The 27,965-nt window shown below is 39.4% G+C and overlaps 1 protein-coding gene across 1 annotated transcript in view; it reads left to right on the forward strand.

Moving 5' to 3' along the window:
- Positions 1-27,965, forward strand: part of rab6ba (RAB6B, member RAS oncogene family a) — a 51,751-nt gene that overhangs the window by 12,554 nt on the left and 11,232 nt on the right. Inside the window, exons 2-6 of the mRNA XM_080032112.1 lie at positions 11,380-11,438; positions 18,282-18,335; positions 18,783-18,888; positions 20,416-20,527; positions 26,759-26,852. Of these exons, the coding sequence (XP_079888238.1) occupies positions 11,380-11,438; positions 18,282-18,335; positions 18,783-18,888; positions 20,416-20,527; positions 26,759-26,852 (425 nt within the window). The remainder of the gene's footprint in view (positions 1-11,379; positions 11,439-18,281; positions 18,336-18,782; positions 18,889-20,415; positions 20,528-26,758; positions 26,853-27,965) is intronic.

The following is a 27,965-nucleotide window of genomic DNA, read 5'->3' on the forward strand; positions in this document are numbered from 1 at the left end:
TTCCGCCTTCGGTGCGCATCTTTCAGACAGGTGTGAATACAGCAATCGCACTCGGGGGCGGACCAAACAAGCGCTCCGAGACCCAGCTGTAGAGGTGGTCTCGATGCGCTTCAAAACGCACTCTGCTGCAGTTCGTTTGTGGTGTGAATGTGTCCGGACTCGATCCGACCCAAATGCAGGAAGCACTGTGCCTTTTCTTTTTTAATAAATTGCCGTCAGATTCACATTATGGGAAAGTGTTGTTGTCGCCATTGTTAGGATGATAAATTGTGGTTTGACCGGGAGCCCAGAACAATATATTACATTTGATAGACAGGACGCGTAAACATGCTGATGTGTTCAGCGATCAGATGAAGGAGAGGGGAGCGTCTCCCGCACAGTGCCAACAGGTTCACGCTGCGCAAGAAGTGTGTGTTTTTATTTTGCTTGCCATGTACTATCCCCGTGTCAGTTTGGAGCTGAGCTGCGCCGAACTGACACCCAGCTGATACACAGCTTAATCAGCTGAGTGTCGGCATGAGCCTATTCTTCTCGTGAGCCGTACGTCCAGCAGCAAAAATTATGTTTCACATCGTAGACTACAAGCCACATAACGTGGCATTGCCGTAGGGCTTCATATTATAACTATATGAAACAACAATAATTTGATGTTTTTCTTCTTTATTTATAGGTTAGATGTAGGCCTTTTTATTATTTTTAACCCCATATTATATCAATGATATATTTCGCAGTTTTTACTTCGTTCTTCCTGCTTCTCTCCACCCCAGAATGTCTGTCCAATGAATGAATGACCTCAGATCACGTGTGGTTTTGCTTCGTAATGCTGGTTCACTTGCTAAAGGGGCAATATGAAAGTGGACCACACCAAACAAAAAAAATCTAAACTCCATTTGGTCTGGACCAAAGCAAGTGAACTAGCGGACTTTCCCTGTGTGAATACACCCTAAGTGTATAATGTATTAATGATTCCTATGTGCTGTGTATATTCAACTCATGTGTATGTGATATGTATTAGAAGCAGCACAATATACTTTATGTCTGGGAGCCTCAAAATGAAATCAGTCCTCTTCTTCTGAGTGGATGCTGTTTTCATTCCTCTAGCCTCCAGCTGCCCTCTGCCTTGTGAAAATGGACTCTAATTTAAATATTAAAACGTCAAGTTGGTCTGTTTCAAGCCCCTCTGGCTTAAAACAGTAGACCTATGACTTCTGTCTCCTTTCCCAAGGCAATCACACAAACCACAAGAGTCATATTTCAAAGGTGCACACCTTGGAGGGGATGTCATTGTTCTCTTACTGTTTTTGTGCCTATTGCTGTTGCATTTAGAAACGTCCCATGCCTCATTAGACTGAGCTGAAATGGCTTCCTGAGTGCTTAATGTGCGCACGGGAGACTCAGCCTCTGTGGAGATTGAAAGCATGTTCATCCATTATTCAGAGCTATTGGTAAATGGACGTGTCCTGGTAAGAGTTCACGTTGCAGTGTTTTCTACAGGTACAGTCCATGTGACACACATTGGAGAAACAATAAATGCTACACAGGGCTGTACAGTGCGACAGTTTTGATCGCATTTGCTACTGAAATTGATCACGTGCGATGATGAATACGAACCCATTAGCACTCGTGCGACAGGTTGATAATGAGCAGATGCTGTCTCTTTGAAACACAGAGGAGAGATGCACAACACTGCTTAGAGGGCTCTACATTAACACTGCGGGTAAATGAGTCTTAGGCAAGTAAGTTATTGAGTCCACCCTCCACTTTGGCTGGTGAAAGATGTGTGCTCGGGATCTGTGCGGGTGCAGCGATTCTAGGTATAAAAACTTCACCAACGGCAATTACCGGAAGGAGACGGCACATTACCGCAGTTAAGTTAGCTCGTGTACAAACAGAACATTTCCTGTGCGCCTTCACATTAAAAGCCTGTTATTAGCCAAACGTTAGTTGACTTTTATTTTGAAGCCGGTAAGAACAGGAAGTTAGCGCTTTTTTCTAGCTTGAAAGGCAACTCATTCAGCTGCAGAGAGCAGTCAACAGTAGCCTAGTCTATTTACAAAGTTTTAAATAAGCCACTGAAAAGCTACTCCCAACACATTCACAACAACCTATTTAATTTATCCTAAATTGTACCAATATGTATACTTATTTATTTAATAGGCTATGTTTAATGTTTTAAAGTTTGGTTTTAATTAACAGAAGGACATTATAATAATAATTCTGAATCAGCAAAAAATTGCAATTGGCAGGTTAGATTCTTTTTTCTAAATCGCAATCAGTGCACCCCTATTAATTTTTCTACAATTATTACTGCACCCACTAGGATATCATATTAATTGTGAATCTCAAATGAGACCAGGATGACATGCTCAAAGGTAATTAGAGCAAAATGCAAGGGTTAAGGTTATGCAAGTTTTCAATCATAGCCTACTTTGTGTGCTACCAAATTTATTTTTGTGCTACTGAATTTTTTTGCTTGCTAGCACCAGTGCTACCACCTGAAAAAATAAGCGTACAGCCCTGCTACAACAGATTGTTTATGCAGTCCCAATAACTTGTTGTCTGATTCTGACTGGTCTTCAAGGGCTAGTTTATTGTCATTTAGCCACGCAAGAGAGAAAGAATCATTGAATAAATGGAACCTTTGAATTTGATTTCATAATAACTTCCTTGGTTCATTTATTGATTGTCTGCTAGCGTGTGCCTAGAGTCATACCAGCAGCTCTGTAACGTAGTTATTGAGTGTTTTGAGCATAATGCTAATGTCAGCAGCATAAGCTCTTATGACAATAGTACACCTGCTGCTGAAATGTCACTCGTTACTCAAGTTTTTGGTCATAATCCAAAGTATGGGACACATTTTGATCAGAGCTTAGTCACACCCATATAATCTGTCACCGATGACGTCACAGTTACATCCATGCCATAGGATAGTAAACAGATCAGCTGTAGGATTGGCTTTACTCAAGGATGTATTTTCTTTGTTTTCTGTGTAGGGAGCCTGACCCTAAAATATTTGTCAACCTGAATTTTTTTTTCAGACACAGTATTTAATGTCTGTGCAACATCCATATACACTAGTGAGTGTTGTATTGTTATAAATGGTGCATTGAAACTAAGAAGTTTCACTGCAGAAAGATAAGGATGGCAGCTCATTTTGACTTGTTAAATGTGTGTGTAATTGGTTAAGTTAGACTGAAGGAAATTCATTTAGAAGCCATCTGTTGTTTGGCTTTTCTGCAGTTGGACTCTCTGGGCCAGCTGCTGAGACTGAATAAACAACTGCACAGAAGCAGAGTCCATATCTCTCTCACTTCTCCATTTCTTTCTCCAGGTCTCTCCTTCCTCAGCAAGGACAGTAATAAATAACCACTTCTATTTCTCTGCTCCCTCATTCGTCGTTAAATATTAGATATCTGCCTCTTTCCGGCGTGCAGCTCCGTCCTACTGGCGTGCAAAGGCGAGGCATGACACGCACTGTTTTATTTTTATCCATCTTCTTATGAGTGGGAGCCAGGCCCATGCAGAAAAACCCAGCCATGCTCAGATTGGCTGCCAACTCCTCAAGGGTACTCCATGATGCAAGCCGCCAAGTGGCCAGCAGTGGATGTACCTGGCTGCTTGGCACGCAGCTGTAGCGCTGGACAACTTAGTGTATTACTCAGCATTATAGAAGCCAGCAAGAAGTGGTATTTGTAACTTTGTTATATCGTGTGTTAGTGTGTGTACTATATCTGGTCCATAAATGTATAGCAAAGACTTTCACATCTAACTATTGAACACGTTGTTTGCAGTATCAGCAATAATTGTTTTTCAAGTAATTCCCAATACAACAACCTAATGTTAGCACTAAACTAATCTTGATTTTTTTTTATCTGGGGGAGAAAAAAAATCCCTGGAATAATTTCTTCTAAATTAAATAGTTGACTGCAGTCTCTGATGTTAAAACCCCATCTGCTCACATATACACTTGTAAATGCTCTGTTAATGCTGAAAAAGAAAGGTCTTTAAAGGGTGCACATTTTTCGATTGAGGATACTGTATATTTCAATTCCATTCATTTAATACAACTATCTACACTTGTTGTGATATCTGGTAGGGATATATCCTCTGCGTTTCCAGCACATTTGTCTCATTTGTTCTTTGGTAATCTTGAGTCTAGGTGTAGAGGATCCTTAACTAACTCACTTTAGGGATGCATAGTTCACAAATGGCAGTTGGGAGGCTGAGCCCCATGTGAACCCAACTGTGTTGGACCTTCAATGCGCCGTAACATTTCATTTGCTCCTTTAAGAGATGCCTTGATGAGGTTCCTGCTGCCTTTGTTCAGTGGAGTCCTGGTGGTGGAGGTGCAGCTTGTGTAGCAGCAGGTGCTCAGTTCCTTCTGTTAATTGGCCCTCATGTTGCTTACTTACCCCGCAAAGTCTTTGAAGCATCACCCCAAGTAGAGACGTCATTAAGACCAAGGCTATTATTGGAAACTACACTACGCAGGAATCCTCTTTTTGTGTTACTATGTATTAAGCTGGCCATAAGGTGCAGGCCTGCCCAGACAAATGGGCCCCTGAAAAGGTCCAGTCATTGGGCCCCCTTTACTCATACTGAACTTTTATCAATGTGCATGATGCGCTAATTCCTACATAAACACATACCTGTACACAGGGCCGGTTCTAGCCAGTTAGATTAGGGTGGGCTACTGGAAATAATAGTGGGCTGAGACACCCACGATGCTCGCGTGCGCAGCGCGCTAGCGGAATTTTTTTGACCCTTGCAGGATCTGTGCACCTGCTTTTTGGCACATTTACTGTAATGTACGCTTTTAGACACACCAATGCTGTGGGGGGGGGGGGGGGGGGGTTACCATGATAGCACTGCTACCAGAAGCTTTTCTCATCAGTATAACAACCATCTGCCACCTTCGTTTAAAGGCTAAATATGTAATTTTCAAATTTTCTTAGAAAATAATAGATAAAATATACAGAATAATTTGCAGAACACCCTCACAAAGACACCTCAAAACTTGATGAAATATCACAGTATCTCCGAATTGCAAATCCAATTCTGCTGGCAAAAATACTGATATTAAGGAATTTTCCAGGGGTCTAAAGCCCTTGAAAGTTCCCTCTGTGATATATTTTACCCAAGTAACAATGAATAAAATGTTTTCTTATAGAAAGTTCTCTTGCGAATATAGCGTTCCTAATAAAGGTTGGCTAAGTTGGGTCATCTGCAAAAAATAAAAATAAAAATCTCTCTCTCTGGGCCCCCCTTGGTGGCTGGGCCCTAGAAAGCCTTTCCCACTTTCTACCCCTTATGGGCGGCCCTGATAAGGTGACCACCTCATTGATAGCTTCCGTTTGCTTCATAGGCTGTACAGTATATTATTTTTATTATTATTTTTTAATTTTTATTATTCTTTCGGACAATTCCACCAATACACAATTTTCTCTTTCATATCTTCATACATCTTACTTTGTGTTGTCCGAAGGGTGACGGAAGAAGCCAAAGACTTATCAGGTCCCGCCCCCATTTTCATCAGATTCGGATTTAGATACACAGATACACAGTTATTGTTTCAGAAAATGATAAAAATAAAAAATAAAACAAACAATAAAAAAATAAGAAAAAAACAAACAAACAGACGCGTGTTGAAAACATGCATTCAATGGCATTTAGAGACCAACTTAGCAGTCCTCAGCTCAGTTCAGTTTGTCTGTGTCAATGCAAAGTGTGAAGTGGCCTTGTATGTGGCCTGTTCAATTTCTTATCTGGTAGTCTAAACACAGTCTGCAAAAGTATTCAAAAACATACAAGTCTGTCTGCTGGCCTCTATTATTCGTTACAATATTGTTATGATAGTGACATTCACATTGTGCTCAGCTTATTAGTCTGTAATTTTCAATAATTTTTGAAACATAATTTGTTTTGAAATTGCGCAAACTGCAACTCCCTTTGACATCTTCATCAAGTTCATTCCACAGCTTAATACTCTTTAGTCTTTACAGAAATCGAAAAGGATCTGTAGGTGTGCTTGCATGTCATCAACTGGGATGGTGTGATGGGTCGTTGCATGTTAAATTCCTTCACTGTGTACAGTACAGGCATGTGCACTGAATACTATGATATATGACTATCTTTAAGGACATAGTCAAGTAAGTCAGTACATTTGATTTATGTAGCAAACTGGGTTTATTGAAAGAAGTATCCTAGCATATTTAAAGGAGGTCTACAAATAAATAGTGAAAAGTCTGAAACACGCATGATTTTGTTAGATGGATAAACCAGGTAAAAAGGGAAAACAAATTCAAGATTATCTGTATGGCCCTTGGAATTAGGGAGAGTACTAATCAGCCTGTGAAACTGTTCTACAAAGTATTCTGTGGCTCTGGAAGAAGCTTTTTAAAGAAAATAACCCTAAAGCAGGTGAGCTAACTGTTTCGTTACTACCATAAGTCAGTCAAATTATCTCCTGGGAGCTCACTATTTTTCTCTCTACTGTTATATTTGTTTCCTCCTGGCATTCTGTTCACTATTGCACAATATTGTTAAGTGAAAATTAATTGAGGAGTGAAACATTTGTTCAATAAGAACTATTGGTCAATTAGGAAATGTGTTAGCTCGTTAGCTTAGCCAGAATGCCACGGGTTGGGGTTGTCAAGTTCACATGCAATGCTGCACTGGGATGTTAAAGATTTAAATGCCTTATATAAGCTCAAGGAGTTGTCCTCTCTAACCCCTTACTGTAGCTACGTAACAGAAGAGAATCTCTCCTGTACACGTGCACACGCTAGTTGATAACGCTTACTCCTGTTATTCAGGGGGCCACCTGCATGTGAGGAACATTTACACTTGATCCACTTTCATTTGAGTTTGACGGTAAATACATAGGTGAGGAACACAGGGGACACTGAGGAAAGGCTACAACGAATAACCTAAATGTCAAGATGAGACATTTTGCACAGATGATCTGGAATCTGTCATAGAATTCAAGGTTCAAGGTATCTTTATTATCCCCGAGGGGCAATTTGTTGTACAGCCAGCAGTAAAGAAAGAACAGCAAACATATAAGACAACAAATAACACAAACAGATCACATTTACCAGACTGATGGCAGCAGGCATAAATAATTTATTTAACCCGGTTAGTTCGGCAAGGTGGAAGCCTGTATCTGCGCCCTGATGGCAGCAGGGTAAACTCAGAGTACAGGGGATTGGTCGAGTCAGCCATGATTGTACGGGCCTTCCTCAATGACCTGACCTTATACAGGTTTCAGGAATTCATCCCCAAAATAACATAAAAATTGTGTAAATAATGTTGCATCACACAAAGGTTATACTGAACCATCCTGTAGGTTATGTAGTTGCCTTTCTACCTTTTATATTGTGATGTAAGTACTCATTGAACCTTTAGTGTCCAATGTATTTCATTAAAAGGGGTCACTTTTAACACTTTTCTCATTGCATGTTTAGTTTTGCGTATTTGTTCTTGGCCCATAGCCAGTGGGTTTCACTAGCTCAGTAGCTAGTGCTGCTGGCCCTCCTTTTTAAATGAAGATATAAATAAGAACACACTTCCTAAGACCTGAATGAAAAGAGTTTATGGTTGTTATCTCTGACTCTTCTTTGGATTTCTATGTTTATGCCTGCATGGCTAAAGCTAATCATCATTAAAATCCAAAAATAGGGTAAAGCGTTGTTGATGGGAAAGAGGATGAAAAGATTATAAGGGGGGTACATGAAATGTAATCAAAAATCTGCCTTGTTAATCATTTCTTTTTAGCCTGACAGAATATTCACTAAATTATTGCAGCCATGAGCGTAACTAAAGCTTCCTGCTTCCACTCCAGTAATGAAATACTCACAAACAGACCTGAAGTTATATCTGAAGATGTTGACAACAACTGAATGCAACACTCTGTTCAGCCTTTTAAGATTGAGAGAATATTTTAAGTTGGTCCAGGACATACAGTATATGGAACATGTTCAAGGTTCCCTGTAGTGCTTTGGTGGGACATCATGTGATTCATTCTAGTGTTTTATAAGGGTTCAACTGTTCCTCGCTGACATTTTGGTGTCTCTTCTGATTATGTTGGTACTGCACTCTCACAGATACTGCTTGAGTTAGAGGAAGAAATAAGGCAGGGCTGTCTGTCCCTGAGTGACTGAGAGGCACACAGAGTGCTGTCTCATGTTGCTTTGTGGTCGAGGAGGATGATTCAGCAGAGAGGACATCTGATCAGACTTTATATCTGTTGTAACTAAGCTATACCGTATATAGCCAATATCGTATTGCAACGTATAGGACTGCAACTATTAATGATTTACATTTTTGATTCATGTGTGTGGTTCAAGTAAAGAAAAATGCCTGTTACAGTGCACATTGCCGCAAGACAGCGTTTTCAAAATGCTTATGTCTGACTATCGGTCCGAAACTCAAGGCTATTCATTTTACAACAATAAAAATAAAAAACATTTAAAAAGCAATTGACCAACTTCTCTTCAGTCCTCCGTCAACACCAATCACATCAAATCATGTTGAGTTACAGTATATAGCACATCTGAAAAACAAAGTTGGCCAAATTCTTGAGCCAAATTGGTTGGCTCAAGAAAGGTGAATGAAATATGTGAGTAAAAAAAAGGCACAATAACAAGCATATCACAGCATTGCCAAAATGCATGGCATTTTCAAAATATAAAATAAAGGAAATTAAAGCCATGTGTCAATAGAACATGATACAATTGTTTTAGAACACTATACAACAGAGTGACAGCAGAGAGCAGGAGGACATAACTGGAGATGTAACGAGCTGTCACTCTGCAAAGTAGCCAGCTGTGTGGCAGTGGAGTTAAGAAAACATCTTTTTATCTTCTTCTTTAATCACTTATTTTAAATGTCAGTATAGCTAATCATACTGCAAAGCTGTTGTCATTAAACTGTATTCATGTTGATTTTGATAAAGAAATATTAATTTGGTCATCTGGGCTGGTTTGTCCCACTGCATATAGTACCAGTTGTTGGCTGTGATGCACTGTTATGTTGTTTACCAAGTGAAAAGAAGGGGAGGAAGAAGAGGTTTTAGAGATTTTTAGAGGAAAAAAAGATGTGTAGTTGTGTACCCAAATAGTTTTTTTTTTAAATATAGATGTAGACAGCGTAGTTTAATAATTAAATCATTTTGTATTAATTTCTGCTTTTACAACTATCATTTGAAGATTTTGTAGTTGCTGAATTGAGTGTTTCTGGCTAATAAGGAACCTGTAAAGGGTTGTTGAATATGGATCTGATGCAACACAGATGAAATGACCTGAGGATGAAGATTAATCAGGATTTCAAAGTAATCTTGGATGAAATTCTCCAAATTCAATGAGTAGCAAGACTGATCTGCTAATGTTCTTAGAGTGTTTAAAAGGACCACAGTGGCTTTTCAGTCTTGAATGGGTTTATCTAACATTACCTGTAGCTAATGTAGTTAACTAATGATATGCCAATTCTTACTAGGCCACTGTAGGTAACTAGTTAGCCAAGCATTATTAGCACAATCAGTGTGAGATCCTTCGTCGTAGATAAGAAAACCAAGTGAGGGCACTGATGCATGTAATCAGTCGCCTGATTAAAACTCTTTGTATAAACAATTGTAACTGGGAGGGCATTTGATGAACCATCAATTAAAGACTGTTTATGATTACTGAGTGAGCCTGTGCATGCACATTTTGAGGTGTTGGATATAATATATTTTTCCCCATTGAAATGTAACAAATAAAAGCAGTCTAGAATAGCAGCTGTGCAAAAAGATGATGTATGAGGGGATGGGGGGATTATATGAGTATATTTAGGTCTGTTAGTCCAGGGTCAATAAAAATAAATTGCGGTGAACTGTAAAGGTATAATCATAAGGCAGCTCCCAGAGTCTGGTCAATGTTTACTGGCAGATTAGAGCTAGCTTTAGCACTGTGGATGTGATCCACTGGAGTTAGAGAGATAGAAGATAGCGTCTCTCAGCCAACCATCTGCACTGCTGCTAAATGGAAGAAGAAGAAGATGGGATTGATTCCTGCTGCCTTCCCCATTCGCTGTGCTCCAGGCCCCTTCATTAGTAAAACCACTGAGGATCAAGAAATCTGAAAACCATGTACGCCATCTATCATTGAGTCAACCATGTCTCACAAGACTGCTCTTTTAGAAGTGATTCATTCTTGTATGTCATGCTTTATGCCCCTAAAATGATGAATTAATTACTCAATTGATATGGAATGAGTGCGCTTTTTTCCCAGTCATTTGTCGGTCACAAACCATATCACGCCTCCATAATGATCCTGGCCTTTAATTAAGCATCATTTTCCACAGAGCAAAGCATCAACTCTAGTAGTTGGGTACATTTAAGTATCCACAGTTAAGCAGGCATTAACAGGCACGATGAATCAGTCGCCCCTTTAGCTTCACGTTGGTATTGATTGTAATGTCAGTGTTGCTAGAAATAAACATAAATGCTAGAATATATTCTCCTATCTGTGATTGCTAAAGTCTCATGCAAAGACTTTGGAGAGTGTGTAGTCCAGGATAACTGTGAATTATTGTTTGCAAAGCAAAGACATTGATCAGGGATATCAGTAGTGTTGACAGTTTTTTTTCTATTACTTTTCCAGTTACCCTGTTTTAGGCATGTGTTTGTGAGTGAGGGATATTGGTCTTGTAAAAAAGACTTGGGTATTTCTAAAGATTTACATTTTCACAATTAAGTAATCAACAATAAAAGTTTCAGGGACAAAATTCATAGGTGTTTTTGGCCGCTTGAAACCAGTGAGAAAAGCCTGGACGAAATACAGAAATCTGACATTGAGAATGACAAACTGTTTCATGTGGAGCCCCATCACTTTTCCAATGAGACGATTGAGAAAAATGTTTTCGGCTCTATTCAGATATCACTGTATTAATCAGTGTAGCAAATAATTGTGTTGCTCTGCAGATGACGGACAACTATAAATGTCAGCAAAACATGTAAAAAAAAAAAAGAAAAGAAAAATAAACTCAGATAATGGTCATTCCCCCAGGTTTCCTTTCGTTCTGTACAAATTAGTTTGCCTCGTCGCATCTCATCGCCCGCTTCTCCTCATTAAATATATTAATTGGGAAATTTGGGCTTTTTGAAAACGCACACACATTGCCAGCAGTGGCAGCAGCACTGTAATTACATCTGGACCCGGTGCCACTGCTGAACTCCTGGCCACCCACACACACTGTAATGAGCTCCCCTGGCAACAGTGACAGCCATAGCAGGAACCATAACCAGTTATACCGCTGTTAAGTTTATTGACTGTCTGAATGGATGAAGACAAAGCCTCATGTCTCATTTAACGCATTCTGTCTTTTTTTCTTCTCTTGCAGTTGGAAAGACGTCCCTGATCACACGGTTCATGTATGACAGCTTTGACAACACATATCAGGTAGGTGTTACGGCAGGCAACGAGAGTGAATGTTTTGTCTCAAATTAATCGGTGTGTGTGTGTGTGTGTGTGTGTTTATGAGAAACAAGGACATTTTAGCCAGCATGGATATACAAAACAGACCCCTTTGATCTTTAAGAGCACTGTGGGCCCTCAGGCGATTACTATTTCTAACCCTGTTCTCCAAAGCAGCCTAATCTCGCCCTTCATCCTAAAAACAGAATATCTCTTATGCAGCCTCAGCTTTTATCTTACAGAGGTCTTTGCAAGCTTCTGCAGACACGCCTTTATTAAACCTGCAGTATTATTGCTTCTTTATCAATAAGTACCTACTTATGTGGTAATAAAAAAGGAATTACAAATAAGTGTGTGTGTGTGTGTGTGTGTGTGTTTAAGCTTACTCAGGCTCTTTATTGAGGGAATGTAGAGTCTTATTAGCCTGTGCAGTGTGTGTAAACCCATAAGCAGATTAACCTAAAAAACACTGAAATACCATCAGTATTTCACTTAAAGTGTGAATAACTGTGAGGTAACTTCTCTTTAGCTAAACTTCAAGCACAAACTACAACTTCATTTGTCACTGAATATTATTCATTATTTGTTGGTAGTACCAGTATACCATTCAACTTGCAACATTTGCAATCATTGCTATCATGCTTACAAACTGTAGGCTCCAGTTTGTTCTATGTTTTTGGTGTGGTGAATAGTACCTGTGTGGTGAAAAGTACCCCATTGGCTTCATTAAAACTGTATCTCTATTACCAATAATTAAGGTTAATTAAAGGAATACGTCGACATTTTGTGAAATACACTTTGTGTGGAAAAATGTGGGCTTGTACTTACTTATATTATCAGTGTTGCTAGCAAAGATCTGTCTACCCCGGCCTTACTACATCCCGCTTACCCTCGACAGAAAATGAAAAAAACCCTGTCTCTTTTCCTCAGTGTTCACACAAGTAGTGTGCTGTTCTGTAATGAGATTTGGATGGCTCATTGTGTCTGGCTTAGATTGTCTGTGTTAGCTCTGTGATGCTGTATCCTCTTATATTTCTACACTGGAACAGTAAGTCATGAAAGAGCCAAACTTATCGCACTGCCTGTCGGGGCTCATGTCTTTGTGTTGTTAAGATGCTGAATCCCCACACGGTGCATAGATGTTTCTTCGGTTCATATTTGACTAACGCAGAGTTATAACAGCTGTTAACACATCGTCTTACCATATCAATGGGGAAAGAAATGAATGGGATCAGTGATAATTCTTAGAGTTTGCTTTGATATTGTCCCTTAACACAGTGAAGTTTGAAAATAAGGGAGTCGTTATTAAATTAATGTGGCACAGTGGAAGAGTTGAAAAAAATAACATGAATGTAATGGCATTGAAACCGTCGAAATGGCCGGTATGCCATTTCCTGCATCATTTTCACAGAGCAGCACACTCCTCAGTATTATTACCTGGAGTGAATGTGGGCGTCTGTTGTTGCCAGCAGTCCGTCTCGCTCCAAGGCCACCGCTGTAACTCCCAACCTGAATGCAGCTGGATAAATCACGGCTTTGTAATCCAGCAGCCGTCAAAGTCAGCCCTAGATGCAGTCATTCTGAGTGGTGGGCTTTTCTATAAAGCTCCGTCCACGTTGCCATAAGGCCTGAAGGGACAGGCTTTTTTTCGGCCATGCCCCCACCAGTGTAAGTGGCCAGGCAGCACGCTGGACAAATGCAGAGCAGATAGCATCTGCTTATTTAATAATGTCCCCATATGCTGTGTACTGCCAGTATCTGCCCCATGCTACTGTAATGGCCTGTGCACCAAATGATAAGAGCCATGGAGGAATTGAAAATCAGTTTTCTCTGCGTGTAAAACAAATCCATCTGAATAAACCACTTACCCTTAGTTCCACCAAACAGCCTCTGCCTCCCTTTCTAACATTTGCTTCCTTGTTTTTTCCTAGATTGTGGATTAATGATTTTTTTATGGGTGCCATAACCTCTACTTTGTGGCCATAGATCAAAGCTGAAGCTCAGTCTCTCCTAAATCTACAGTATGTGTGTTGTCTTTGGTGTGTGTATGTGTGTTTGCACGCCTTGCCGACCCCCCCTTCCCCGTGTCTTGATGCCTCTTCTTTGTCCTCCCTGGCTCAGTGACAGGTAGGGATGTAAATGATTTTGCAGTTTTTTTCTAGTTCATCTCCCGAGACCTTTTGAGTATTCATTAAAATGCTGCATCCATTAGCTCAGTTTGAGTGTTTGTACTGCTGCTCAGAGGGGAGGCTCCATTCGCCCGGTGTGGTTGGAATGATGCGATGAACGTGAGCCTGCAGGAGACATCTGTCCTGATGAGAAGGTTCATGAAATCCTGGCTAACATACTGAATCACCACTTCTTCTTTTTTTTCTATGTACTTGAAGCTTTTAAATTTGAGCAGTTCCAGTTGAGTTATTTGCAGAGGAAAGGCAGCAGTATATTTAGAGAGCGAGGGGGCCATCAGAAAGATGAAACCGAGCGTGGTAGTGGCTTTAGTCAGCAGGAGGACGACTTAGGCCAGATTTGCTGCCTCTAAAGCAGCAGACTCCCATCAAGCATCCAGCCAGCCATAGAGAGACAGAGGCAGGCCCTCTCTCTCTGCCTGGCAGCACATGCTAAAGGGCTTCTGTGAGCTGTGGTGGAGCTGTCAGTCAGGCCAGGCCACCGGGCTGTGACTGCATCTGTCTGCTCTGCCATAATACACAGCTCTTTATTGAAGCAACTGCTCAAACGGATTGACTGCACATTTCAAACATACTGTTGATCACATGTCAAGCAGAGGATAAGACAGTGCAGTTGTTCTGTTTAACTTATTACTTACTGTACCGTGGGTCCTGGACATTTTCAGTAAACTTCATATGAAAATGGTTTTGTTTGCAAATGATTTCCCCATAACCTAATCAATAGGTACTGCTTTCTCTATGCATCACCCTTTGCGTACATTTTAAATCAATTTGTAAAATTGAAATTGAAATCTAAATATTCATTTATTAGCTGAAAAGTTTTTTTTTCTTGCAAAAATGTAGCTGTTTTTCGCCAGCCTATCAAATGTGTGAGTTCGCCCCTGTTCTCTGTCTCATCTGAAAGTTTATTGAAATCTTTTAATTGAATTTCCCGACATACTCATTTAGGTATAACACTAATCACAGCAATTAATACCACAGTGACAAGATACACTTAGCTCTATACACAAAGAGATTTAAATAACACATAATACCACATAATGAAATGAAGGTTCTAGGTCTTGTATCTGTATTTTACCAAAGCCAGAGTGAAACTTTTCTTCCTCCGCTGCTACAATAACCCGTTCTCTAGTCTGCAGATTGGTTTAATCTTAAATACATCTCTGCCCATAATGAATTGTGACATGAATTAGGGAGTTAAATAGACTAATTATGAATCTGCTCTGGCACTATTCATTTTTTGTGTTTACAAATGTAGCACGCTGTAATTGCTTTGTTCTACATATATTATAAACCACAGCCTGCTGTCTGATGGAGAGGGCACGATCACAGACTGATCTGCTCCTTCTCGTGGGGGCGCTTAACTTCAAATTAAATTAGATGTGTGTGTTCACAAAGCTTCAAATACGGTGCTGCGAGCAAATGCCAGTATGCCTACTGTTACTCAAGGTCTGTTGGTTTAAAAGCCTCCCTGCCAGATGGAGGACCTTGGAAGTCCTGGTATGAAGAAGTATGTATAATCTTTACTTAATTAAAAATTGTATATATTTATTATTAAGCTACATGCAGTCATTAAAGCCATGTTGCATGTTGCTTAAGTCATAAATAGAAAATGTTACATACGCAAATACAACAAGTATGATTTAATTTGGATTAAACTGCAGGTCTCCATTACCTCCTCACAGCCCAATCCTGAGTTGAAGTAAACTGTGAAGCCAGATCTCAGAGTATAGTATTGTTTTTAACCCAACTGCTGCTGTCTCCAAAAAGCTGTCGCCAACAGTCAAAACAGTGGTAAAACATCCCTGTGTGTGTGTGTGTGTGTGTGTGTGTGTGTGTGTGTGTGTGTGTGTGTGTGTGTGTGTGTGTGTGTGTGTGTGTGTGTGTGTGTGTGTGTGTGTGTGTGTGTGTGTGTGTGTGTGTGTGTGTGTGTGTGTGTGTGTGTGTGTGTGTGTGTGTGTGTGTGTGTGTGTGTGTGTGTGTGTGTGTGTGTGTGTGTGTGTGTGTGTGTGTGTGTACCAGCTTATTGATTGTGTTGGAGTGCATACAAATCACCTGTAACAACAACCCTGCCATGACTGTCACAGTGGCTTGACTGAGTGGACTAACCTTAACCTTTCTATGTCCTCGCTCACATTTATTCCATCCTTATCACTCAACCACAGAAATATTTTTGCACGCATTATATATTTCAATAAGATGTGACCTGTCACCCTGGTGTATCACTATACGTGTGATACATCTACATTTCTAAAATGATTCCTGATTGTTGGAACTACTGCTGAAACCAATGGATATTTAGATTATCTGGACATTTTCAAATGATGTTTTCCCTGACCATAACTGCAAACGCAAAGCCTTCAATATAACAATGATATACTGTATGACAATTAAAAATATAAAATCTGTACCTTTTTGACAAGCTTGTACCAGCAAACATGTAACATTTGCACTTGAAAAAGGACTAAAACAATTAATTGATTATCAAAATAGTTGCTTATTATATAAACTAATCCATTATAGAATAATTATTTTAGCTATTGTCCTATCTCATATTCTGTCATGCCTTGTACTTATATAAGCATATGTGTGTTGTTAAGTGTGAGAAAACCATTTACATTTACCTATAGAGATATGATATTTGCTGCTGGAAACAAATTTTAAGAGAGAATAAGAATATAAGAGGTAAGAATAATACTTTGGTCAGTTGGCCTGGTTGCTTCAGTTAGATACAGCTCATTCACCCAGACTCAATCTCTGTGGTGCTGCTTGTACTAATTCAATTCTACATTGTTTCCTGTCAACATCAGTTCAGTTCGTACTTTAAAACTCCACAGCAGTAAATGTTCAGGAAGGTAGAAAATGATGTCTCCTGTCCGGATGTCCTCACACATCAACAATTCTCATCAAAATCAATTAATTAGATTTGTATTTCATATATTTCGAAAACATATCTTTATTCCATATTCAAGTTAAACAGTCACAAATACAAATGCAAATCCCTGAGATCTGTTGAAGAATGTTTCCCCTCGTCGCTGGCAGAATGGGCGAGAGATCCATGGCCTTTATCTATTGTACGCTTATTAAATTTTTTTAAAGAAGTGTTAATCATTTTTGGTGACCTAATCTCTCCGTGTCTAGCTGTCTGTGTGGGATTCTATATTTACAACTGGGGCCAGAAACAGCCCAAAGCCCCTATGTTTTGGGGCTGATGCAGCCCATAAAAAAATATTAGTATTTAACTAACTATAATGTCGTACCAGGTACTTTTGTATTATAAAAACACATTGAATTTGCATTCTTTAAGACTGTTTATGTCCAGCCTAGCAGGGCTTAATCTGACTGAATGTAAAGGAAGAGTATCAATGACGTCCTGTCTTCATGCCAGACTCTGTGAGTTGGTCTACTGTTGTAGCTGGCATCGCCAAGGAGACGAGTGCGTGATCAAGTTGCTGATGCCCAGTTCTGTCATAGTGGTCTATGGACACCCGGCTAGGCTTTCTAACACACACACACAAATACAGCAGATATTCCATCCTGCTTCATCACAGATGGGTATGAGTCAGAATGTGTTATAGTAAAAAAAAATAATGTATGGAAATAAAGTAGGATACTGCCACCTCAGCAGACAGGTAATTCCCTGTCAGCGTATCTGACCTTTCAGCCATGGCCGCTACGTGCCCCAGCTGCTCAGTGCCAGAGCTTGCAGGCTGAGGTCACACAGGCTTTAAAAAATGCAGCTGGGGACTGCTGTGTAATCCTGTGTCAATACTACAGCAGTATCTACCATGGAGCCATTAAACCCCCTCGTCCCCTCACACATACACTGACACACCTAAAACCTGGATGCCCCACCTCACAGACAGCAAAAGGCTTTAATTTCAAACCCTTTTGTCTCTTGCTATAGATCTTACCTTCTTAGGAATATCAAGGAGATTTCCAACACATGGACCGTGACCACAAAACACTAACATTATTATTCTAAAGAGGACAAAGATTGTGAGATCTAAAAGTGTTTTGTGACATGTCCAAAACTGAGCGGTTTTAGCTTAAATTGATTGAGTAAAAAATACAAAGCATGTTGAACATCGATTTGTAGGTTTGGATTTTTCCAAACCAGAGCACCGGATGATATCCATGCAGGCAGCAGAGCAGAGAACCGTGGGCTTGTCTGTCTGAAAGTAAACATCCATTGAAGAGGGAACACAGTGCCATCTGCCTCCTGACACAATTAGGGAATGATTAGATTGCTATTGTTAATGGATCATGTGGGACGATGAGAGCGATGATTTTAAGTTGGCCATTTGAGCATTACACCATACAAAACCCTATCTCATATTGAAAATACATTTTAGTTTTGATTATATATAGGTAGCATATTCTGAATATTTACACAATACCACAATACCCCTTTTGACAATGTTGTTGCACTGAATGACATTATATTGTATGGATGTTCATTGCACATCTACAAGGGGTGATGTTATGTGATCAGGATTGTAATGAACCGCGTATCTTCTCTTAGTAGTCTGCCCTCTTTTTTACCTTTTAACATGCATTATTAAGTTCACTCTGTTCTTTGTTTTCACAAAGTGTATTTACAGTGATGTTGATCCATGGGTGTCTTCTTTCTCTAAACTAGGCCACAATTGGAATTGACTTCCTGTCGAAAACCATGTACTTGGAAGATCGAACGGTAAGAACCCCAGTTACAGCAGTAGAATGGCATGGTAAAGATGTTTGTAACGTGTCACAGAGATACACATTCTGTGGAACTGTTCATCACTGGAATAGTGCATGCACTGAAAGGTTAAGCCTCAGTTACTAATGAACAGCATGTCATCCTTCTAGCCTCTGATATATACTGTAGATGAAAGCCATCAAAGCTGTCCTGCATGTCTGTTTATCTTTGGGAATATTTCATACGGCAGTACAACCTTGGAAGTCTAATCATGAAATCCCTGCGTATAAATAACACACATGTGAATATTGTGCTCTGTGCACTGTGCATTGTACACAAGTGTGACAGTGTATAAGTGTGTGTGTGTGTGTGTGTGTGTGTGGTGGGAGCCTACTGTTTTTTAAGGCTCTGTGATTATCTGAATAATCTCAGCCTCCTCAGCTCTCTCTCTGTGAACCCCAGGTGAGGTTGCAGCTCTGGGACACAGCGGGACAAGAGCGCTTCAGGAGCCTCATCCCCAGCTATATCCGGGACTCTACTGTGGCTGTGGTGGTCTACGACATTACAAGTGAGTGTCCCTCAAGGAATGTTGGAATGGCATACTTTCTGGCTAAGTATGTACATTGAATTGTCTAACTGAATTGTCATTTACGTTTTCTTTCTCTGCTATTGCACAGATAGCTGCTATGTAAATCACTTGACCTGTGTTCTTCTTGGAGAAAAATCTGAATTATTTAATTTTTTTTATTATATGATGGCACCCGTCTATCTTTGCAGTAATATGTCAGAATACCATTTGTTCTCTGTCTACAATGACAACTTGATTCCGTACAACCAACCAATTTTTGCACAAGGCAACACCGTCATGCAGCGCAGACAGTCACACTGATCCAGATTCACAGCAGCCTGCCACACAAACACAAGACTGATTTTGAACAACAACTCACATTAGCTAAAGTCTCCTTATCGTGCCATGAACCCACATCCTGCACATTAGCTCGCTGAACAAGCCACCAAACAAACACTCAGAGGGGGAAAGTGCACTTCTAGTTTGCATACTAGATAGCTAATTAGTGGTTCAGCTGCAGCACATCACACACAGCACCAACTGTAAGCGTACCTGCAAATGTCACTTTGGTCCATTAGTTGCCGCTGCCTTTCTCTTCAATACCAATGCAAATGACACACTGTCTGCGCATGACATGTATGCCTTAGTTAGTTAAATCAAGCTAGATGAGACAAAAATAATCATTTCTGATATTTCCCCCCAAAAATGTTTTATTTTTCATTTAATAACAGAAAAGCTATTAGCATTTGACTGCATACTATGATGACTAAATGTGATTTCAGTTGGGCTTTATGAACCTGTTACCATGACGAAAATAAATAAATATCTAAAATGTGTTACCTATTTATTCTGAAGTCCCCTTTCTCCTACTAGTCAAAGGATAGACTATGGCGGTTTTCTGACATGCCCATCCATAACAGAATTAACTTTGTATCTTTAATATCTCCTATCTATTATGCTTGACAGTAGCAGAAGTGCAGTGAAACAGCGCTATTCAACAGCAGTAGCAGGTGGCCCTACCATAGAACTACAACCCTGTAAAAGCATGTCATTTATGGTGACATGGTTATTATTACTCATTTTCCATGACAGAAAGTGAAATTCTATCTCAAACCTTTCAGTGGCTTACCTTTTAAAAGACACGTATCGTAACGTGGCTGCCCTCCGGAAATTAATTTCATTCCCGATTTCTTTTGAAAAGTACCGATTACCATTCCACAAAAGCACCCTGAGAATGATGTGGTGTCTGACTTTATCAAATTCCCAGTCCAAGCATACGATGTGAACTGAACCTGAAATCTCAATGGATGTGGCAATGTGTTTTTTAATATGATCTACCGAATGGGATTGTACTCTGATGTGTTATCAGAACATGTGTGGCAAATTGTTTGATTAATTTCATATCAGCATATTTGACTTTATTTTCTTAATTCAATGTAAATGTGAATGTGTTGGTAACAGCTGGAGAGGTGTCACTGCAGTCTTACACACAGCGACATTAATTTGACTTTGTCTCTTTGTCGACAGACGTTAACTCCTTCCAGCAGACGTCAAAATGGATCGAGGATGTGAGAACAGAGAGAGGAAGTGATGTCATCATTATGCTAGTCGGCAACAAAACAGACCTGGCAGATAAGAGGTAACTACACAGCTACTCCTATACTGATGTCAGCAGCTCCTTTTATGTCTTGAAGCCATAGCAACCGTGATGTACAAGATGCTGTCAGTCTAGTAGCATCCAGTTTAATACAAAACCTCCAGAACAAAACATGATACAAACACCTGACTGGCTCCATTGCAGAGGAGATGATTGGATTAGATGGCACAACTTCTGGCTGAATAAATCTGTATATGAATGAGACAGGTCTGATTATCTTAAAATCAATATAACTAATGATTTACCATATGAATTTAATCTAAATACCACATCAACGTTTAATATGAAGATGTAAGAAGAATGAAACAAAATATCAGATTTCTAAATGAATATATAACCATTAGCATAACCGGTTATGTTTGGGGTTGTTATAGTAATTACGGTGGAACATTAGGCAACTCAGCTGCTCGCATTGCTTTGAAATGAGAAAATGATTGCTTGCACAGAGGATTTAGCCCCTGCTGACACTTTGAATGAGATTAAACGTGTGCACAAGGGAATTCTTTTCAAATTTACATATATGTGTTATGTATAGAACTGATGTGAATATTAGCTGTGAGGTAAAGGTCAGAAAAATGCTAATGAAACAAGATGTTTCATAAAGCTGATGAGAAGAAAAGTGAAATTGATTGGAAGAGGGAATGCTAAGAGTAACGGTAAAATGTAAATGACAAAAAGCAGAGCTGTATGGAGTTTCGGAAGAATAACAGAAAATATAGAGATGATTAAACCATACAATGGCCCATGACCTTGTGCCAGAATTAATTAATGGTTCATTTATTTGTGTGTGTGTGTGTGTGTGTGTGTGTGTGTGTTTTTATATATATACGAGATTTGCTTGAGATATTTAACAGATTTATAGTGATTAGTCAAATGTGAAACTGATATGGAAACGTACTCACGTTTTTCCTGCTTTTTTTCCATATAAAAGTTATCCTAGAAGAAACATAGCAAATTTAGCTGAACCACTTCACCTCTGTTTTGACAGACTGTTTCTGGACATATTGAATGTAAGTCTCTTCATACGAATGATCTATCTCTCAACAGGGACCTGTCCATTTTGGCAGTGTAGAGTAGTTAACACACAAAACAAACAATTAAAACGTTGTATTCATGTGTAAAGATATGCCTTGGGTGATGAACAAAACCATTGTCTGTTTCTATCCTTTTGTTTAACAGCATGCTAAAATGGTAAACCTTATACCCTATCAACAACAGTGAAATAAGATGTGTAACAAATCTTAGTGTACAGCAAGAGTCCTCATTAGTTGTCATTAGCAGTATATGTCTGAGAGGAAGTTAGGAGGCTGACAAACCGTTCATGTTGCCCATTAATCTCATCTTTCGTCTTGTGTTCTAGCTGTTCCACCATCTTAAATAATGATAGTCTTCTGGGACGTCCTTTATCTTAACTTTGGACAGCTGTTTGGGTTTCTGGTCTATTTCTTTGCTGGAAACACTCCCCCATGTCTACGTTCTGCTGAAACAGCTGTCCACCTACTTTCTGCTCTGGTCGAGTGATCTTCGTGTGATTTTAGGAAAACAGTCGCCCGACGTAGTAGACACTGATAGTTTGGGAACATTGTATCAAGGTGTCCTTAAGCATCAAAATAGACTATTTCTCCTTTTTCATTTTCTACCTGTCAAATACGCTGCCAGACCAAATGTCAGGTTTGTAAAAGTGTTCAGAAGATGCATTTTCCCAAATAACGTTTCCCCGTGTGGTGTGTAATCATGCATAAATGATGTACACGTATGCAGCGATTTAATTGGTACGTGTCAGCATTTTTTTTGCCCATGCATTTCCATTCACAGCAGGAACATGTGGAGAATATACTGAGCTGAAGAAAGGAATCCCCAATGGCATCATGGTGTCTCAGATTCAATGTGTAAACCGACTGAAAGGGAAACTGCTGTTGACGGCAGTTTTCACAACGTATCGCACTGGATCTGTCAGTTAAAAGTTCATGGTTGCCATAACAACAGACCAAAGGCAAAAGCTTTATCATGTTATCATGTGGTAAGGAACATATTAGACTGACCAATGTACTGGACTGTAAGCGAGCCGGCTTCAAGAGAAACTGGGACTTGAAAACGACTGACCACTTACCCTTAAGCACATTGGTCATTTATCTTAACTGCAATTTAGTTTTGCCTTAATGGGGATCCAGACATTAAAGCTCCAGTAAGTGTTCTACGGTAAAGATGTAAAGACCAATTACTGCATTAACATCCCGTCAGCAGCATCCTCTCCTAGTTTGCCTCTTGCTAAAGGTAATTCAGCCTTATTGAAGTGTGTGTTGTGCCCGGATCACTGCAGACGGATTAGAGTGGCCTTTCCCCATTCTTTGAAACTACATCACCCTGCAGTTTCTCTGCAGAGAGATAAAAGTTAAAGGCGAGTGTTGTTTATTTTTATCTCTGCGACATCTTACATTTGTTTTTTAAGTGTCTATTAATGTGGTTGGACCTTTTAAAAAAACTTCTTCAAATAAGTCAATGTTGGGCCTTTTTTTAAACATTATATTTCATTATATTATCAACACAGACACAGCTATCCCTACCTTTGACTTTATTGGACAATAGACATATGTGTGTATTGCTTGTCTGTGATGTGGTGCAATTTGAATAACAGGTGCTGGAGAGGAGCAGTGGGTCTCTCTGTGTTTGTTGGTGCGTTCATTCATGCGTGGTGGAGCTTTCCACAGCGTTCAGTGCTAAGGGGAGGTATGCCATGCACAGTTTAGGTTGTGCAGGGTCCCTGGAGCCTGTGCATTGTACACTAGGCTGCTTCAACCAAGTGGAGCCTGATGTGCTGTTCACTGACAGGACGTAGCTCAGGGACTTTTTTTTTTTTTTTTACTTTTCTCAGTCTGTGCATTTAATGAGTATCTTGTTGGGCTGTTCTCTTCTTTTGCCCTACAATACTCTGTGTGTGCAGTCAGTGTTCATGTTAATGTACTCCGACTCAATACAATCAACCTGAATGACCTGGGGGCCTTCACAGGAGTGTGATGGGATTTATGTGATTTTATCTATTATACACAAACCTATGTTCATGCTTTTTAATACATAATGTTAACAAACAGGGAACACAAATGTTATATATACTACTTGGTTGAAGCTTATACTACACCTGCATTCATTGATTTGGCCACTTCGGGCCAACTCAACAAGCTGTAAACACAATATTGGCATACGTATTATAACCTGATTCATTTGTTAAAGTGAGCATGTTAGCAAATATTTGCCTGTATAGACTTCCATCTGAACCTGAGCAACATTAGCATTCAATACATCATCAAACATCGCAGTGAAAGATCACAGGTCAACTTTTGAATATTCCACAACAAGTATGCATGTGGTTACACTACCGTACAAAGAAATAAGCAACAAAGGTAGCCAAACTCAAATGGATCTTCTTGTCAACTTGTTATGCTTACAGTCATAACGCCCATGGATAGAAATGGAAGGGCTCTCTTGTTTTTGCATACACTGTGGTTTTCAGTGAAAGTTGAGGTCATATTTCAGGACAGAACTGCTGTGACTCTCCAAATGCCCACTAGCGTGCATGAGGGTTGCCAGGATGCCACATACTGTGCATCCTTTAGACAATTTTCTTGCCAAGTGTCTTGCGTGATGATGAATAAGCCTGTGTGTTGTTTAAGTTGGAACTCAAGACGCATGCATCTAGAAATAGCCACAGCCGCACTGGTGCAACTCAGGTGGTGTTCTTATGTAAATACTCTAGTGCAGCAGTGTCTCTTGTTCTCGCATCAGGAACGTCCCCTTCCTATCTCACAAAGACTCCATTTCTCTTTCTTCTGTTTGCTCTGATGCAAAGGAGGTATTCATCAAAGGAGTGGAGGATCACGTATCAGTGATTCTTGAGAACCGGCAAAAGGCCGTCTTCCATATGAAACTGCTGTTATCTTTAAAAATAAAAATATTTAAAATCGTAGATGTTATTAGGGATTAAGAATAGAATGTCTGCAGCACAATTATCCCCTTAAATTAAATTTTATCATTATTATGTCAAATATATGACACTTTCAATCTTTCATATGCAATAAAACCTATTAAAAATGTACTTTAATGATTAAAAAACGCTTTTTTCATCATAAGCAACACCAAATAATCTCTCATATCAATATAAACAGTTTTTCTTCAACACATTCATGTTTTATATGGTTTCAAAGTGGTGGGACACTTTTTGTCACCACCGTCAGACAATCCATTAAAATGTAAGAAAATCAGCCAAAATAAGGGGCAGCTGTTACTATGAAGGACCTCTTGTCACATTCTACCTCTGCGACATCAACAGAAAAGATCAAATGGCTAACTATATTAATTCCATTTGTTTTGTTAAAGAAACGTTAAATATGTCAACACCGTCAAATGTCAACTCTGTCTGACGGTGGTGACAGGCCAATGACGGAGTTGACATTCAATGTGAAGGCATCATACTTGGGTGGTTTTCAAGTTATTTTAATTATATTAAATACATAAATAGGGTTTAGTTTTTCTAATACTGTATTTATGGAAACTCTCACAATCTTCTTTTGACATGGATGATTCTTAAAAAAGTACAGGAATATATACAAAATTAGGCGATTTGGTCTGAGTCTTTTAGAGCAAGTCTGATTGAAAGACTGTATGTGAATCTTGAATTAACGCTAAACCAATAATATGCTGTTATAAAATCACTGTTATTGATTATTCTACGTATTTGATGGTTATCTGGGTTTTTGTCACCACCGTCCGATATGTCAAATTCAAAAGATATACTTGTCAACTCCTTCAGATATGTGTCAACTCTGTCAGATTTATATTATTATGATAACAATACATAATGATATTTCATAGTTGTTGAGGAATGGTTGGTCATATGTGAAAATCTAACCAGTCACCTAACATGAGAATGTGTTTTGAAATTTGAAACACATCTTGATTGCTGTTCATTTTAAATTAAACATTCTATTACACAGTGCAACTGAAGAACATAGAGGAAAATCGATATAAAATATCTATAGACATATACATTTTGAAAATATTTTTTGTGGCCTATGTCAGTCTTGGTGAATACTTGTGATCACAATTCTTCTCATGGGTCTAGCATAAATTGAGGGAAAATGAATTTGTGTTTTTGGTGTCTGACGGTGTTGACACAAAACAAGGAATGGCAAGGTAAAAAGCCCATTTTGATAAAAAGGATAAAAGCTGGGAGGTTGTATCAAAGTGTAGCTCAGTAGCTTGGTATATGTTGGATACATACATGTAATTTAATTTGCCTAAACATAGGGTTTGTATTTTTTCAACATTGCACCTGTTTTGTCCCACTTCTCAAGAATCACTGATATACGTATATAATGTTTGTCAGTTTGATGCTTTGCACAACAGGATCAATTGTAAATGTGAGGATGTTGAAACAGCCGTTACACCATTCAGAGGTTAGTAAAAGTGGTATTTTTGTTTAGTTGGTTAACCAGCTAAGATTCCTTTTTGTTGTTGAGAGGAACAAAGGAGACGGAGCGGTTACGTCATGGTTTTCCCAGAAGGCCAGAGGCAGCTTGATTCAAAGCGGTCGTCCTCACAAACCTGCCGGCCGCTCATGCTGTGGAGTCAGCAGGACCGCACCAATATCTCTGTTTGTGTTAATAGACATCTGACACAGTCTCCGTTTCACAGCCAGAGCCAAAAAAAGTCAATGATTCATTCAAATATAATGAAAATAGGCTGTTCTCATTTCTTGCAAGACAATGTAGTCACTCTCAGTCCATTAGCTTATTAAGTCTGGTGTAGCCTCGAATAACAGGAGTGTCAGCTGCAACTAGTGGGCTTTGCAGTGTCTTTGTTGCATGTTAAAGCTATAGTGTGTAACTTCTGTTGCCCCCATGAGGAATCCTGAGTAATTACAACAACATTGTCGGTGCGTTTACATGAGGTTAAGCCTTCGTAGATAACTTCTGCTGTACATCCATGTGAAATACAGAAAGAGTTTTGTGGAGCTGATGGGCTTAATCAAGTTTTGTGTCAACTCGTTTGGCCACGGCTTGAATGTAACCGTCATTCATTTATAGGAAAAAGTTATGCATTATAGCTTTGATTTGATAATAAAAGCCAGTGTTCTGTGTCTCTGTTTTGTGTATTATAATTATTATCTCTGATGCATTCATCTGCAGTGTTTTGATGATATTTCCCCTCTCCCCACAGGCAAATCACAATTGAGGAAGGTGAACAGAGGGCTAAAGAAATGAGTGTCATGTTCATAGAGACCAGCGCCAAGACAGGTTACAACGTCAAACAGGTGGGTTCTTCAGAGTAACGTTGGTGCTTCTATATGTTGTATAGTTATATAGTCCAACTGATTCATTGATGGTGTTAATTTTAATTTTGTGGTACATTAAGACACATTCTTTACACCACAGGTTCCCCCTATTGATTAGATGGTGTAATAACCTTTTAAATTAGAATTTTCTTATTTGGCATTTTTTGTAATGCCTTATTAGATTGGACAGTGTTAGAGAGACAGGAAAGACAGGGCAGAGAGACACGCAGCCCAGCAGTGTTAATTTTGGCAGCAAATTCTGATTTAGTCTTAGTCTTAGTCTTTTGAATATCACACCATTTAGTCTTAGTCCTATTCTAGTCATCTAAAATATTTTAGTCTTAGTCTAGTCTAGTCTACTAAATATAAGCAGATTTTAGTTAGACTAAATCTACAGCGGACTTCGTCGACTAAGTGTTTTTCTTCATTGAATGGTATTAAGGTTTGAATATGCGATACAGACACAGATTTAATGGGTGTAATACAAAACATGTATTCTATTTCATTAGTAATAATCTCACATAAAATCAGTGTACCTGACTGGATAGAGGGGAGGGGGGCTTTAAGAGCCTGTGCCCGGGGGTCCATTATCTCATGATCTGTCTATGAACCAACTGGATTCCACAATCTTTTTTCTTTTTGCGGGGAGCATGCACAAGCATTATTTATAAAAAATAAAATAGAGAAAATATTTTAAAAAAGTGGGGGGCGCCACACTAGGTCTTGAAACGGGCCCCGAGATTGTTAAGGCCGCCCCTGGGCAGCAGCAGCAGCAGCAGCACGCAGTTGAGGTGCTGATAAATTTGAGCAACTGCGCCTTCCTTTAAGCAACACTGCTGCCACTGTGTGTGTTCTGACTTCTTTTGCGTCAAAGCCTTTTAGATAATACAATTAGAGGTTTTAATTGAATGCTGTCCATGCGTCGGAGTTGATTGTAACTTAAAAACAGAAACTAACGGACGGAGGCGGCAGTTTCACATGGCTCTGTGTATTCAAACTCGAGACAGAGCCTACTACAAACAGATCGCGGAACTTAGCCGTTCCCCTAGACATCGTTAACGGGCAGGATATCCCTGACTATCATTTTTGTCC

This window comes from Ammodytes marinus (genome assembly GCF_949987685.1).
Source record: "Ammodytes marinus genome assembly, chromosome: 8".
Classification (NCBI taxonomy): domain Eukaryota; kingdom Metazoa; phylum Chordata; class Actinopteri; order Uranoscopiformes; family Ammodytidae; genus Ammodytes; species Ammodytes marinus.